This window comes from Megascapheus bottae, chromosome 4 (assembly GCF_031878675.1).
Source record: "Megascapheus bottae isolate mThoBot1 chromosome 4, mThoBot2.hap1, whole genome shotgun sequence".
NCBI classification, from domain to species: domain Eukaryota; kingdom Metazoa; phylum Chordata; class Mammalia; order Rodentia; family Geomyidae; genus Megascapheus; species Megascapheus bottae.
This window is the reverse complement of record NC_143512.1, coordinates 4,240,532-4,254,100: the sequence shown is the minus strand read 5'-3', so window position 1 is coordinate 4,254,100 and position 13,569 is coordinate 4,240,532. Positions and strand designations below refer to the sequence as shown.

General features: G+C 48.4%; 1 protein-coding gene across 2 annotated transcripts in view; it reads right to left on the bottom strand.

Annotated features, from left to right (window-relative positions):
* The window catches only part of Camk2a (calcium/calmodulin dependent protein kinase II alpha), a 63,994-nt gene that overhangs the window by 31,953 nt on the left and 18,472 nt on the right, over positions 1-13,569 (bottom strand). For both annotated transcript variants that reach the window (XM_090331231.1, XM_090331230.1), the window contains exons 3-4: positions 6,739-6,798; positions 418-472 (exon numbers count right to left, since the gene is read on the bottom strand). In XM_090331231.1, the coding sequence (XP_090187357.1) occupies positions 418-472; positions 6,739-6,798 (115 nt within the window). The remainder of the gene's footprint in view (positions 1-417; positions 473-6,738; positions 6,799-13,569) is intronic.

The following is a 13,569-nucleotide window of genomic DNA, read 5'->3' as shown; positions in this document are numbered from 1 at the left end:
GGGGGCTGAGACCTGAGGATCGCAGTTCAAAGCCAGCCCAGGAACAAAAGTCCGTGAGATTCTTATCTCCAATTAACCACTAGAAAACTAGAAGTAAAGCTATGACTCAAGGGGTAGAGCAGTAGCGTGGAGCTGAGGAACTCAGGGACAACACCTAGGCCCAGAATTCAAAAAGGAGAAGGAGGAGAAGGAGGAGAAGGAAGAGAAGAAGGAGAAGAAGGAGGAGGAGGAAGGAGGGAGGAAGAGGGGAGGGGAGAGGAGTGAAGGGGGAAGGAGGAGGAGGAGGAGTAGGAGGAGGAGGAGGAAGAGGAGGAGGAGGAGGAGGAGAGGTCCATCCCACCCTGAAGATGTTGGGGACCCCTCAGGTCCAGAGAGGCCATCCCTATCCAGGCACCCCGCACCCTCACATGGACTCACAGGTCAAAGATCAAGTAATGGTGTCCCTCCTCTGAGATGCTGTCATGGAGCCGAACTGTGGAAGAGGTGAAAGCAGTGCGTTATGCCCGGACACAATGATCACCACCCCCGCTGCCCCTCCTACCCCAGTGCAACCCATATCCCAACTCCTTAGCCACTGAGCACACGTTTAGCCCTGCATGCCTCACTGGTGACATCTGGACAGATGCAGATGACACACCAAGACCTCAGGCATTGCTGAATGAGGCCTTGAGGTAATGATTGAAGACCTCTGTTATATCAAGGTTTAACCCTCTCCCTTCTCCAATCCTCAGTTTCATGAATGGGCAGTCTGGAAACAGATTGAAAACAGTCTGTGGCTCTCATTTCTGCCATAGACCAGCCGGCTGTGTGATCACCGACAAGTTGCTAAGCCTCTCTGAGCCTCTTCCTTTGCCTGGACCATAAAAATGACACTCTTAATACTACAGGTATTGTTGTTGAAGTGTATAAGGCATACAGCTGGTGCTTATACAGTGCTGGCCCTAAGCTAACATCCCTGCTCTGCTCCTATATATGAAAGATAATGGAGTTGTGTGTGGGGGGGGGGTGAGTGACAGTACTAAGCTGTCATCTCTGTCATCTCATTTACCAGCAACAGAAAACTCCCAGGTCTCCCAAAAGAACCTGAGCTTTTTAACAGAAGTGCCTCCGCCCGGGGCCCTATCAGCACAGGGGCCAGCTGTGGAAGCAGAGGGCCCGTCCTTCCCTGAGCTACAGCCTAAAAATGTCCACGGAGCAGTGCTTGGCTCGGTCAGCTATGATCTTCACAAAGGAAAGCCAGGCAGCTGCTAGAACAATGTGGCAGTTTATACAGCCACTGGCTCGGAATCATTTCCAAATTATGCCATTTAAGGAAAAAAGCAAAGCACAAGCCGTATCGTTCTTTCTAAAAAGGATGTATTTCATTAAGCTGATACATGGCCACCAGTCTGGGAGAATGCAAGGGAGTATGCATCCGGTACCTATGGGAAGAAAGAAGTAGGGAGCATTCACTTCTCACTGTAAACCTTACTGCCACTCAATTGTGCCTGTGCACCTGTTCCTGACTCTGAACTGAGCCCCCTTGGCAGGCTCACACTGTAATCCTAGCTACTCACGAGGCTGAGATCTGAGGATTGAGGTACAAAGCCAGCCCAGGCAGAGAAGTCTGTGAGACTTTTATTTCCAACTAAACACCAAAAGGCTGTAAGTGGAGCTGTGGCTCAAGACGGTAGAGTATTAGCCTTGCGTAAAAAAGCTCAGGGACAGCGCCTAGGCCCTGAGTTCAAGCTCCATGGCTGCCAAAACAGGGCAGGGAATTTGGCCTACTGGTAGAGTGCTTGCCTAGCATGCCTGAAGACCTGGGTTCAATTCCTCAGTACCCCATATATAGAAAAAAAAGCTGGAAGTGGTGCTGTGGCTTAAGTGCAAGCCTTGAGGAAAGCTCAAGGACAGTGCCCAGGCCCTGAGTTCAAGGCCCAGGACTGGCAAAAAAAAAATTACTAACAAAAGCCTGAGCCCTCTGGATGGCTCATCATTACAAAAACTTTGGAGGTTGAGAGGCAAGAAGGTACCCCCTGGGAACAAGAGATAGAAGATCACAGGGGCCCAGGCTTAAATTAAAAGGTTAAGATGCACCAGAAGCTGGTGGCTCCTGCCTATAACTCTAGCTACTCAGGAGACTGAGATATGAGGACTACAGTTTGAAGCCAGCCTGAGCAAGAAAAATCTGTGAGATTTTTAAATCTCCAATGAACTCCTCCAAAGCCAGAAGCGTTGGCATTGGAGGTTTGCTCAGCTGGTAGAGCTAGCCAATGAGCAAGGTACTGAGCTTGAGTCCAAGTCTCAAACCCCAAAACAGGGGATACCTGGCACCATCCTTGAATGAAAAAGCCTAGTGAGAGTGTGAGGCCCTGAGTTCAAGCTCCAGTACCAGCACAATAAAACAAAACCAAACAGAATGATAGGACCAGGCATAATCCACCACATTTATCAAAATAGTAAAATTTTCTTAAATGACATTACAAACTGTCATGGTCTGGCTATAGAGCATCTTCCCCGAAAAGGTTCATGTGTGGAAAGCTGGGGTTCCCAGCTGGTGGCGCTATCAAGAGGCGATTGCATCATGTAACATGCTCTCACTGGCTCCACCAGTGGATTGACCCTTGAGGAAGTGATAGCTGCATGGCTCTGACTTCAGAGGTGGGGGCTTAGTTGGAGGAGTCAGGTCGCCAGGACTGCCTTTAACTTGTATCTGACCTGGGCATTGTATATACATTATTTGTTTATTTGAATCAGGGAAGTGAAGGGTGGGGGAAGATGAGGAGTCAAAAGACTATAGATAAACCAATGTAACAGTGATGTTCACAAGAAAGTATGTTGGAAATGGACTCTATAACTTGGGAGGGGTGGGGAGAGGGAAAGGAAAGTGGGAGAAAAACATGGGAAGGGGTAATAATGTTCAAAAAGTAATGTACCCACTCATGAACATACAAATGTAACTAACTCCTCTATACATCACTCTGATAATAAAATAACATTAAAAAAGAGGATATCTTGTCCCTGACACCCTAGTCCCATCCCTTAACCCCCCCCCCAGCACTCCCCCTGACCTGTTTTCCCTTCTTTCTTTCCAGGCAGCCATGAAGTGAGCATTTCACTCTACCACCTGCTCCCTGATGTCAGATTCACAGAAGCTTATAAACAATAGAGTCAGGGCTGGGAGTTTGGCCTAGTGGTAGAGTGCTTGCCTAGCATGCAAGAATACCCTGGTTTGATTCCTCAGTACCACAAACAGAAAAAAGCCAGAAGTGTTGCTGTAGCTCAAGTGGTAGAGCTCTAGCCTTGAGAAAGCCCAAGGACACTGCTCAGGCCCTGAGTTCAAGGCCCAGGACTGACAAAAACAAACAAAGCAACAACAACAACAACAAAAAACATCAATGGAGAACTGGGAATTTGGCCTAGTGGTAGAGTGCTTACCTAGCATGCACGAAGACCTGAGTTTAATTCCTCGGTACCACATATATAGAAAAAAGCTGGACGTGGTGCTGTGGCTCAAGTGGTAAAGTTCTAGCCTTGAGAAAGCCCAAGGACAGTGCTCAGGCCCTAAGCTCAAGCCAGGACTGGCCAAAACAACAACAACAACAATAATAGAGCCCAGTTTCCCCCTTCCCCCGCCCCCACCAGGGGCTGGAATATCAGAAGCCCAGAGGCAAAACAAATCCTTTCTTCTTTAAATTTTTCTTAGCAGCAAAACGTGACACTCATTAAAAACTGACAGATGTGCTGGGCACCAGTGCCCACACTTGTAATCCTAACTACTCAGGAAGATGAGATCTGAGAATCATGGATTGAAATCAGTACAGAAAAGTTGCTGAGACTTTTTTTTTTTTTTTTTTTTTTTGCCAGTCTTGGTTTGAGCTCAGGGCCTGAGCACTGTCCTTGGATTTTTCTCAAGGCTAGAACTGTACCACTTGAGCCTCAGCACCACTTCTGGCTTTTTCTAAGTATGTGGTACCAAGGAATCGAACCCGGGTCTTTGTGCATGCTAGGCAAGCACTTTACCACTAGGCCAAACTCCCGGCCCTGCTGAGACTTTTAAATCCAGTTAGCCAGCAAAAGGTTGGAAGTGGCAGTATGGCTCAAATGGTAAAGCACCAGCTATGAGGATAAAAGCCAAGCAAGAACATGAGGCTAATGCCTGGCAAGGTAGCTCACCCATGTAATCCTAGCTACTCAGAAGGCTGAGATCTGAGGATCCAGGTTCAAAGCCAGCCCAGGCACTAAAGACTGTGAGACTGTTATCTCTAATTAATCACTAGAAAAAGGGAAGTGGGGCTGTGGCTCAAGGGTAGGGTGGTAGCCTTGAGCTGAAGAGCTTAGAAACAATGCCCAGGCTCAGGGATAGGGTGGTAGCCTTGAGCTAAAGAGCTCAGGGAGCACTCAGGCCCAGAGTTCAAGCCCCACAACCCACAAAAAAAAAAAAAAAAGAACACGAGGCTCTGAGTTCAACTCCACTATCTACTAGCAAAAAGAAAAAGCAACAACAACAAAAACCTGACAGATGTTTTAAATATATAAAGCAAAAGTTTAAGATCTCAGTCTCCTGAGTAGCTAGGATAAAAGGTGTGAGCCACCAGCACCCAGCAATATTTTATTTTTAAGTAAATGTACAGTTAATTGAGTACTTCTATACTTACTATTCATATCTGATTCATAGTGTTCAATCTACTGGCCTTACTAGATCTCGCTCCATTTTTCTGTCTACCCATCTATTTTAATTTCTCAGTGCATTTCAAAGTGAAGAGCGGGCTCCATTATTTATTTATTTATTTTGCCAGTTCTGGGGCTTGAATTCAGGGCCGGGGCATTGTCTACTACTTGAGCCACAGCACCACTTCTGGCTTTTTCTGTCTGTGTACATGATACTGAGGAATTGAATTCAGGGCTTTGTGCATGCTAGGGAAGCACTCTACCCCTAAGCCATATTCCCAGGCCCAGATTCTCCATTTTCAACAAGCTAATCCACAGCAAACGTATCATTAGTGTGTCAAGGCCAAGTGTGGCTGCACCCCTTTTCTTCCCCCACCTGTCTTCCAGGATTCTTGGAGAGTAGATGCTTCTTGTCTACTCTGGTGGGAGGTCAGCTTTATCCCCTTTCCCAAATGGGAAGCCACACGACAACCAGAACCATCCAGAAGGATGCCTTTTGGAAGTATGCCAGGAAGGCTGAGATCCCAGATCCATGCTCTGATCCCAGCCTTCTCAGCCTCTGGACCTGAAAAGGCCTTGGGGCTCCTGGGATGTGCAGAGCTGGGGTAGGCTTTCTCCATCCCAGACTTCTCTCCAGTTCCTTGTGCTGTTATAAATGGCTGCCCATCCAAGCTCTTCCTAGGAGACTCAGAAGTGGGCTCTCTGGGAATGGGGTCATTCAGGCTGGTTTGAGCTCTCCTACAGTCCCTGAGAGGGGTAGAATCACACCCCAGAACCCAGGAGGAAAAGCCAGGCCTCCTTATGATTCTGTGCTCACATACAGCCTCCCTCTCAGAATGAGAACCCTTCTGAGAAACACCAGTCCAAACCCAAGAAAGCAGGCAGGACTTAAGGGTATTCCATCTCTCGTTCCAGGGTCTACAGTGTCTGTGTGCAGCGAGTTGAGGAGCACTTGACTTTTAAGGATTTTTGTCACAGAATAAGCCAAGCATGGTGGGGCATGCCTGTAATACCAGCACTCAAGAAGAGGAAACAAAACTTCATGTTTGAGGCTAGCCTGCATTACATGGTGAGTTCCTCTCCCTGCCCTCCAAGGATAGAAGAAACAAGTCTGTAGCCTAGTTTTTATTTATACATCTGAAGTCATGAATTTCAGACATTCTTGTGATATTTTCTTTTGGTGCCAGTACTGGGACAGGTTTATACCTGTCTCCCTTTATACCTATTTGTATTTTGCATCTAACACTTCAGAGTGGTTAAGCAACATGTCCAAGTTCACACAGCAAGGATCTGGCAAACCCAGGGGATGACCTACATCTGTCATCCCAGAGCCTATAGCTTAGTCCTCCTATCAAGGCTGAGAATGGAAAGGGGAGAGAGCTACAAATAGAGGAAGCATCCCTGACCAGAGATGGAGTGACACATGCAAGCGCATGCGCACACACAGCCTCTGTAAGAACCACTGGGTCTCATCAGAGACACATTAAGTCAGAAGCCTCCTTTCCACACGACATCCAAGTGCTCAGATCTGCTGGACCATATGTCCTTCCCCTCATGGAATGGTTCACCAAGGTCACACAGCTACCCTGACAGCTGGATCTCACAGCCGTGCCCCTCCCCACATGACCCAGAACCCTTATGGCAAAGAGCGGCACCCCAGGTGTAGAGGAGTGGGGCTGTCAGACAGTGAGGTTCTGTCTTGGGATACGTCCCTATGCGTGTTTGGCTACCCACCCTGCACCCAGCTTCACCAGGGGACAGAGATCAGAGCCATAGAGAGGAGGGTGAGTGGGCCTGGTGCAGGGCTCAAGCACGGAGGGGTGGACTGTGGGGAGTAGGGGGGCTATGCAAGGCGAAGCTTCCCCCTGGCCTATTTACAGCTCCCTGGAGCTTGGGGAGCAGAGTATGAACAGCTTGTCTGGAGGAGGCTGCAGCAGGCGGAATGGGACTGGAGGAAGGGCCCTTTTTTCACCTTCCCCCAAAACAAGCTGGTCTCCAGCAGTGTGGGAGCCCTACAGACACCCTCTTTCCCACCTCTGTCGCCTCCCTCCCCACAGAAAGAGAGCAGCTGCATTCCCCAGGACTCACCGATATTGGGGTGCTTCAGCAGGCGGCAGATGCGCGCCTCACGCTCCAGCTTCTGGTGATCTGAAACATAAAGGCCAGGTGAGTCCCAGGGAGAGAGGGAGGGCCCACACCCACACCCTAGCTCTACCCCTGGAAGAGTGGCCTCTGTCTCCTGGGGACAGTAGTGAGGTGTGTGGGGTGGGAAGGCCTGGGTTGTAGAAACTTGTGTGAATCCCTGCCTGTCTGTGCAATCAGGTTCTAGGATTTCTTCAAGACTCGTCTGGTGTGACAAGACAACCTCCCTCTCCCTGCCCAGCTTGGGGTACCCCTGCCTAGTTTCTGCTGCCCCCTCTTTGCCTGGGGTACCCCAGACTAGCCCCTGCTGCCCCTCCTCCAGACCTGCCCCTCATGTCCTGGCACTAGCAGACGCTGCTGGATTCTTCCACTTAAACACGATCTTGGCCCTCTCGATCTTGGAGCACACAGCTCTCAACATAGACCATCTCCACGTCCTCCCATGTGTCTAGCCATCAATCCACCTGCAGACATCACCAGCGCCTAGCAACCTGCCTTTACTGCCCTCATGGCAAGGCCCTCTTCTGTGTTCTTAGGGACCTCAGGCAAAAATGTTTCTCTATCTCATAGACACTTGCATCTGTAAAGGCAGGGTGCCCGTCAACCCAGCTCCCCCACCAGCATCTACCTGAGCGCCTGGTACCCAACAGAATCAAGAAATAACTAATGAGGCCAGGCACAAGGGGCTCATACCTGTAATCCTAGTTACTTAGGAAGCTGAGATCTGAGGACTGCAACTAGAAGCCAGCTCAGTCAGGAACATCTGTGAGACTCTTATTTCCAATTAACCACCAAACCAAACAACAACAAAAACTTTGGTAGTGGAGCTGTAGCACAAGTGGCAGAGTGCTACCTGTAAGAAGAAAGAAAGAAAGAAAGAAAGAAAGAAAGAAAGAAAGAAAGAAAGAAAGAAAGAAAGAAAGAGAAAGAAAGAAAGAGAGAAAGAAAAGAAAGAAAGAAAGAAAGAAAGAAAGAAAGAAAGAAAGAAAGAAAGAAAGGAAGGAAGGAAGGAAGGAGAGGGAGGGAAAGAAAGAGAAAGAAAAGAAAGAAAGAAAGAAAGAAAGAAAGAAAGAAAGAAAGAAAGAAAGAGGAAGAAAGGAAGGAAGAGGAAGAAAGACTGTATGAAGAGCTCCCACAGAACTCTGCTGGTTACCAAGAGCCACCTCCCTTTCAGAGAGTTCTGGGGTAGGGACAGAGTGTCCCCAAAACCCGCAGGACAGAATTTGTATGTTGCAGCTTCAGGGCTGGCCCAGAGCCTTCAGAATCTCCATCCAAACTCCTGGGTCTTCTCACCCACCTAGAACTAGGAGAGCCTGCCATCCAGGACCCCCGACTCAGACTGTGCTACCACAGTTGGCTGTGAACTCCACTGCCATTTTACACACAAAGAAACTGCAGTGGAGCAAGCAAAGCTTCCCTCAGCAGTGGCTGAGTGGAGCTGAATGCTTCCCCAGTGCCTCTTATGGTATTTTTTCCTCACAATTTGGAAGCTAATAGCTTGCCATCTAACAATGGAGTTAAGAGAACCCACTAGCAAATATAGGCTATAGGCCAAGAATCCCTTCATACACATCATGAGATATATGGGGGCTAGGACTCAAGATTAACCACAGAATAAATGCTTCCATATACACTGTGTCCACATAGCCTAAAGGCACAGTTATCTAATATCCTCATTATTCTTGCACCTAACAGCTCTTCCTTGTGTGGAATTTTCCACTTCTCTTGTTGTATGGTGCTCAGAAAGTTTTGGATTTTTCAAATTGAGGATGTTCAACCTGTCCTGTCTGTGAGCCAGGTACCGTGAAGCCTGTTCTACAATCTTCTGGGAGAAAGACCACCAATTTCTGGCATTGTGGAGGAAGGTCAGAGGTTCAGAGTTAAGTAGAATACAAAACTTAGCTGAGCAGTGGAGCCACACCTCCTCCTCACAGTGGGAACTTCGAAGCCCACAAAGGGGAAATCTCATAGACTGACGCTGAGAGGCCAGCCAGGACTAGAATCTACTGGCCAGATGACCCCTCCAGAGCAAGCAAGGAGGCTGGAGGCTGAGGATGGTGGAAAAAAGTTCTAGGCTTGTTCTAAGCCACCCAGCTCTCCATCCCAGAGCAATGTCTCTGTTCCCCAGGGGATTCCAAAGCCCAAGTCAGTGGCGATCTCAGCTTCCTGAGCAACAAGGACCACAAGAGTAAGCTACCAGTAGCTGGCTACTTACAGTGTTTTGATGTTGTCTCCATGGGACCAGCCCTGTGGCTCCTTTGTTCTGATCACTGACAGGAAAATGCTGTCCACACAACTTTAAACTGGCCACCAACCCACCCTACTAGAAATACACAAACACTCTTCTTGCAAATCTCTTGCCAGAGCATGGCATGGTTTGCTTTGCATGGACTGTTATATGTTGAATGGAAACACATACATTATATAATGATTTTAGAACCCCCAATGTCATGTTTGGAAGTTCAAAGACTTGAAGACATGTCAGGACCATGTTCCTTCAAGCCTCTGAGGCCTTGTTCTGTTATGTAAATGAAGAAGCTAAGGTCCGGTGATAAAGGAAACACCCTCTTATCCAAATTATTTGTAAACGTGGACAGGCCTTTTTAGAACTTAGAGTTCTGAAGGCCCCATTCTTGGGCTTTCCCTGAATTCCACAGACAACAAGGTCTCTCTATTTTCTACCTTATTTCACCTACAGAGCTGAGACCATATTGGTCCTCTCTCTGGCTTCAGGCAAATCAAGCTCCTTTCCATCTCAGGGCCTTTGCACTTGTTATGTTCCCTGATTGGAATGCTTTTCTTCTGGACTTTCTCATGACTGGTCCCTGACACTGAGGAAGTATAATGTCACCTTTCCAGAGAGCTTTCCTGGCTGCCTTCTCTTTTCTTCTTTTGCAAGTAGACACTGGGGTTTGAACTCAAGGAGTTGAGCTTGCTAGGCAAGCACTGTCCCACTGAGCCACACCAACTGGTGTGTCCAAGGTCCTAATACAAACAAGCATCAGAGCAGGCTCCTACTTAATGCACATTTGTAATCACTGTACCACATTGCTTCCTACTTTTATCACTACTTAATTGGTGACCAGTTTAACTCATCAGAGTCACACAGTGGTAAAAGGTCACACACAGGGAAGCAAGACTCCAGATTCCTGCCTTAGATTTCCTTTCATGCCCAGAATTCTGTCTCAAGAGGTTTCTTCTGATAAGTGCTGGTGGCTCACACCTATAATCCCAACTACTCAGGAGGTGGAAACTTGAGGATCATAGTTCAAAGCCAGCCCAGGCAGAAATGTCTATGAGACTTTTATCTTCAGTTAACTGCTGAAATCCCCAGAAGTGCAGCCTTGAATGAAAAAAGCTAAGAAACAGCACCCAGACCCTGAATTCAAGCCCCAGGACTGGCAAAATATATGTGTACATACATATATACATATATGTATACATATACATGTGCATGTTTATGTATGTACACATATATGTGTATGCATATGTGTGTACATATGTGTATGCATATGTATGTATCTTAAAAGGGACAATGAGCACAAGTGGAAAAATCCACAAGGCTGCACTGGAAACTCCCTCTCCTCTGCAGAGAACAAATCCCAAGACCTAGATGTGCACAGAAGGGAAGCTAGGAGAATAGGAATGGTGGGTGCCTTACTTTCTCCTGGGACCCCATGAATGAAGCTGAAGGGTAATCCAGATGAGCTCCTGCCATGGTTTCAACTGCGTGCCCAGAGACTAGTTGCTAAGGAGCCAAGGAAGCGACCCCTCGGCTCCCCACTGGAGCCTAGAGCCTAAGGAGGTCACAGTCACTCGCCACTGCACCAGCACTGTCCTTGTGCCCTGCATCCACACAGGCTGCAAGGGGAAAAGGGCTGGGGCCGTGGCGAGTCCCCAGTCAAGACTGCCCAGAGCCTGTCCCAGATTCTCCTCCTTCCACTGCACTGCGACTACTGTGCATCCTCAGAGGCATGGGCCTTACCCACTGAATCAACCTTAGAGCAGAACTCACTGGTTCCTCCCTTTCTCCCTTCCTTTCTTCTCCCTCCCTCTCCCTCCTTCCTTCCTTCCCTCCTCTCTCCCTTTCTCTCTCAAGTGCAGCTGCATACACACATGTACATATATAGAGAGAAAGATTTTTTTAAAGACTGGAAGGCATTGATTGGGGGTGAGAGCTGACAGGAATCTGGGCATGCAAACATAACTTTCATTTCACTCATTTCTTTGAATTATGAGTGTTTTTTTTAAAGACTAGTTTTAGAATATGTATTCAAAGCATCTTGTGGGGTTGCTGGAGATGTGGGGTAGAGCCAGCTCAAGGAATCCACTGCTAGCTGGGAGGGCTGGGCACACACCCGGGTGGGCACAGTCCCTTCTGAACATCCGCAGGAGAAATGTAGAGTGTGAAGCCAAATGGAAGCATGAAAGCCCCCCTGGAGACTCCCTGAGTGACAAACAAAAGAGGCTGGCTCCTCCTCTCCCAGTAGGGAAAAGTGCCTGACACTTGGCAGCCTTCTTCTGGAATGTTCCCTGCTAACCTCCCCACCCCCACCCCCACCCTGCACACTTACCCAGGCCTGGATCGCTTTCCTCTCCCCTCCTAGGAGGTCAAGAACTCCACCAACAGCTTGCCACAGGCGGTCTATGCTGTCTTTCAGGAATGTTTGTTTCGCCACCTTTCCCAGCTGGAGCCATGACCTCTTTGCTGTCCTGTGCTGTCATCTCTCCCTGCCTCTGTGCGTGTGCGTGCATGCATGTATGCATCGATGTACTCCTGAAATTGTGAGCCAGGGCCCCAGCATTCAAACCAAGTCATGAGTCTGGTGCAGAGGGGCCAGTGAACTCCAGGTGTCCCACACCTGTCTTGGTTCCTAGTGACAACAAGCACAGAGAGGGCACCGTCTGTCCCTAGCTATATAGCATCCAACAGCTAATCCAGCATATGGATCTGAGGATGTGAAGCACTGTTCTTGCTAGCCTTCCTGCCTGCCTTGGCTCCTTGGCCCTGGCCATGGCTTTGGCTCTGATTCCACACCTTCCACAGATCAAGCCTGCCATGTAAGGGTCCAGGGTCCTCAGAGACCCCGTACTGAGCCTCTTCATACTGCAGGATGCAGAGATCTGTAACTAGACAACATCCCCGAGTCACTGAGCAGGAGATGAAAGCAGCAAGGCCTGCAGGGAGGCCTGAGGGCCCGAGAGAGAATGAACATTGTGCCCCAGCACAGACAGGAGCTCTGGAGCCCCACACCCACACAGCTGCAATCTGTCAAGTGTCTAGACATATGCCTGCATCCCCCACCAACCAACAGAATTCCCCCCACATCAGCTAGCCCCCAATGTAGTTTATGCATTGGGGTTTGGGAAGACTGTAGCATCTTTGAAAATAATCTCCCCATGGGCATGGCCACTCCTGCCCTTTGAAATAAATGCTAAAGGTAAGCATTCTGAGGGAAGGCTTTTCTAAACCTTAAATGCCTAGCACACACTTGAGCATCTCACACCAAGCATTGGTAGCTTATACCTTATACCTTAGCTGTTCAGGACGCTGAGAGCTGAGATTCATGGATCAAAGGCAGCCCTGGTAGAAAAGTCCATGATGCATCTCCAATTAATCAGCAAAAAGCCAGAAGTGGGGGCCAGGAGCATGGTCTAATGGTAGAGTGCTTGTCAGGCATGCACGAAGACCTGGGATCGATTCCTTGGTACCACATACATTGAAAAAACCCAAAGTGGTGCTGTGGCTCAAGTGGTAGAGCTCTATCCTGAGAAAGCCCAAGGACAGTGCTCAGACCCTGAGTTCAAACCCCAGGACTAGTTTTTTAAAAAAAGAAATTTTAAAAAGCCAGAAGTAGTAAAGGCATAGTTCAAGAGGTAAAGCACTAGTCTTGAGCAAAAAAGCCAAGAGGGCTGCGTTTGGTGGCTCACACCTGTAATCCTAGCTACTCAGGGGGCTGAGATCTGAAGATCACAATTCAAAGTCATCCGGGGCAGTTAAGTCCACAAAATTCTTATCTCCAATTAACCATTAGAAAATCAGAAGTGGTGCTGTGGCTCCAGGGGTAGGGCAGTAACCTTGAGCTGAAGAGCTCAGGGACATGCCCAGACACAGAGTTCAAGCCCCACAACCGACAAAAAAAAAAGAAAAAAAGAAAGCACACAAGATACTGAGTTTAAGCCCCAGTAGTGAGACCAAAAAAAAAAAGTAGATTTGGGATTTTTCAGTCTGCTGTATCCAAGATCACTTCTGCGATTCTAGGGCTTTGGTTTCTGAATCCTTTTACAAATTAGAATTACGAATGTATCATTTCCAAAACCAGGATCACACCCACCCCACCCATTCAGAGACCCAGGAGTGTAGTGTGCCTGTAAGATGGAGGAGACACCTGGAATTCGTGGCCACGCCTAGCACCTTGCCTGGACCTGGGCGCTGTCCCAGGTGCTGAGAGCACCAATCTCAGTGGCAAGCCCCGCCCATCTTGGAGCTTCCGGTCACGAGGCAATGGATTAAGATCAAGGTTTAACAACAAGGAATCAAATCAGCAAATGGGATAAGGCAGAGAGAGAGAGAGAGAGAGAGAGAGAGAGAGAGAGAGAGAGAGAGAGAGAGAGAGAGAGAGAGAGAGAGAGAGAGAAATGGTGGAGGTTAAGTGTCAGGGTTGAGCTGAGCAGAGGCCTGAAGGCCAGCCTTGGGATGAGGCATTAGGCAGCGGGCAGTGGAACAGGAGTGTGAAGGTGAGAAAGGATCCGGGTACAGAAGAGCAAGGAAAGGAA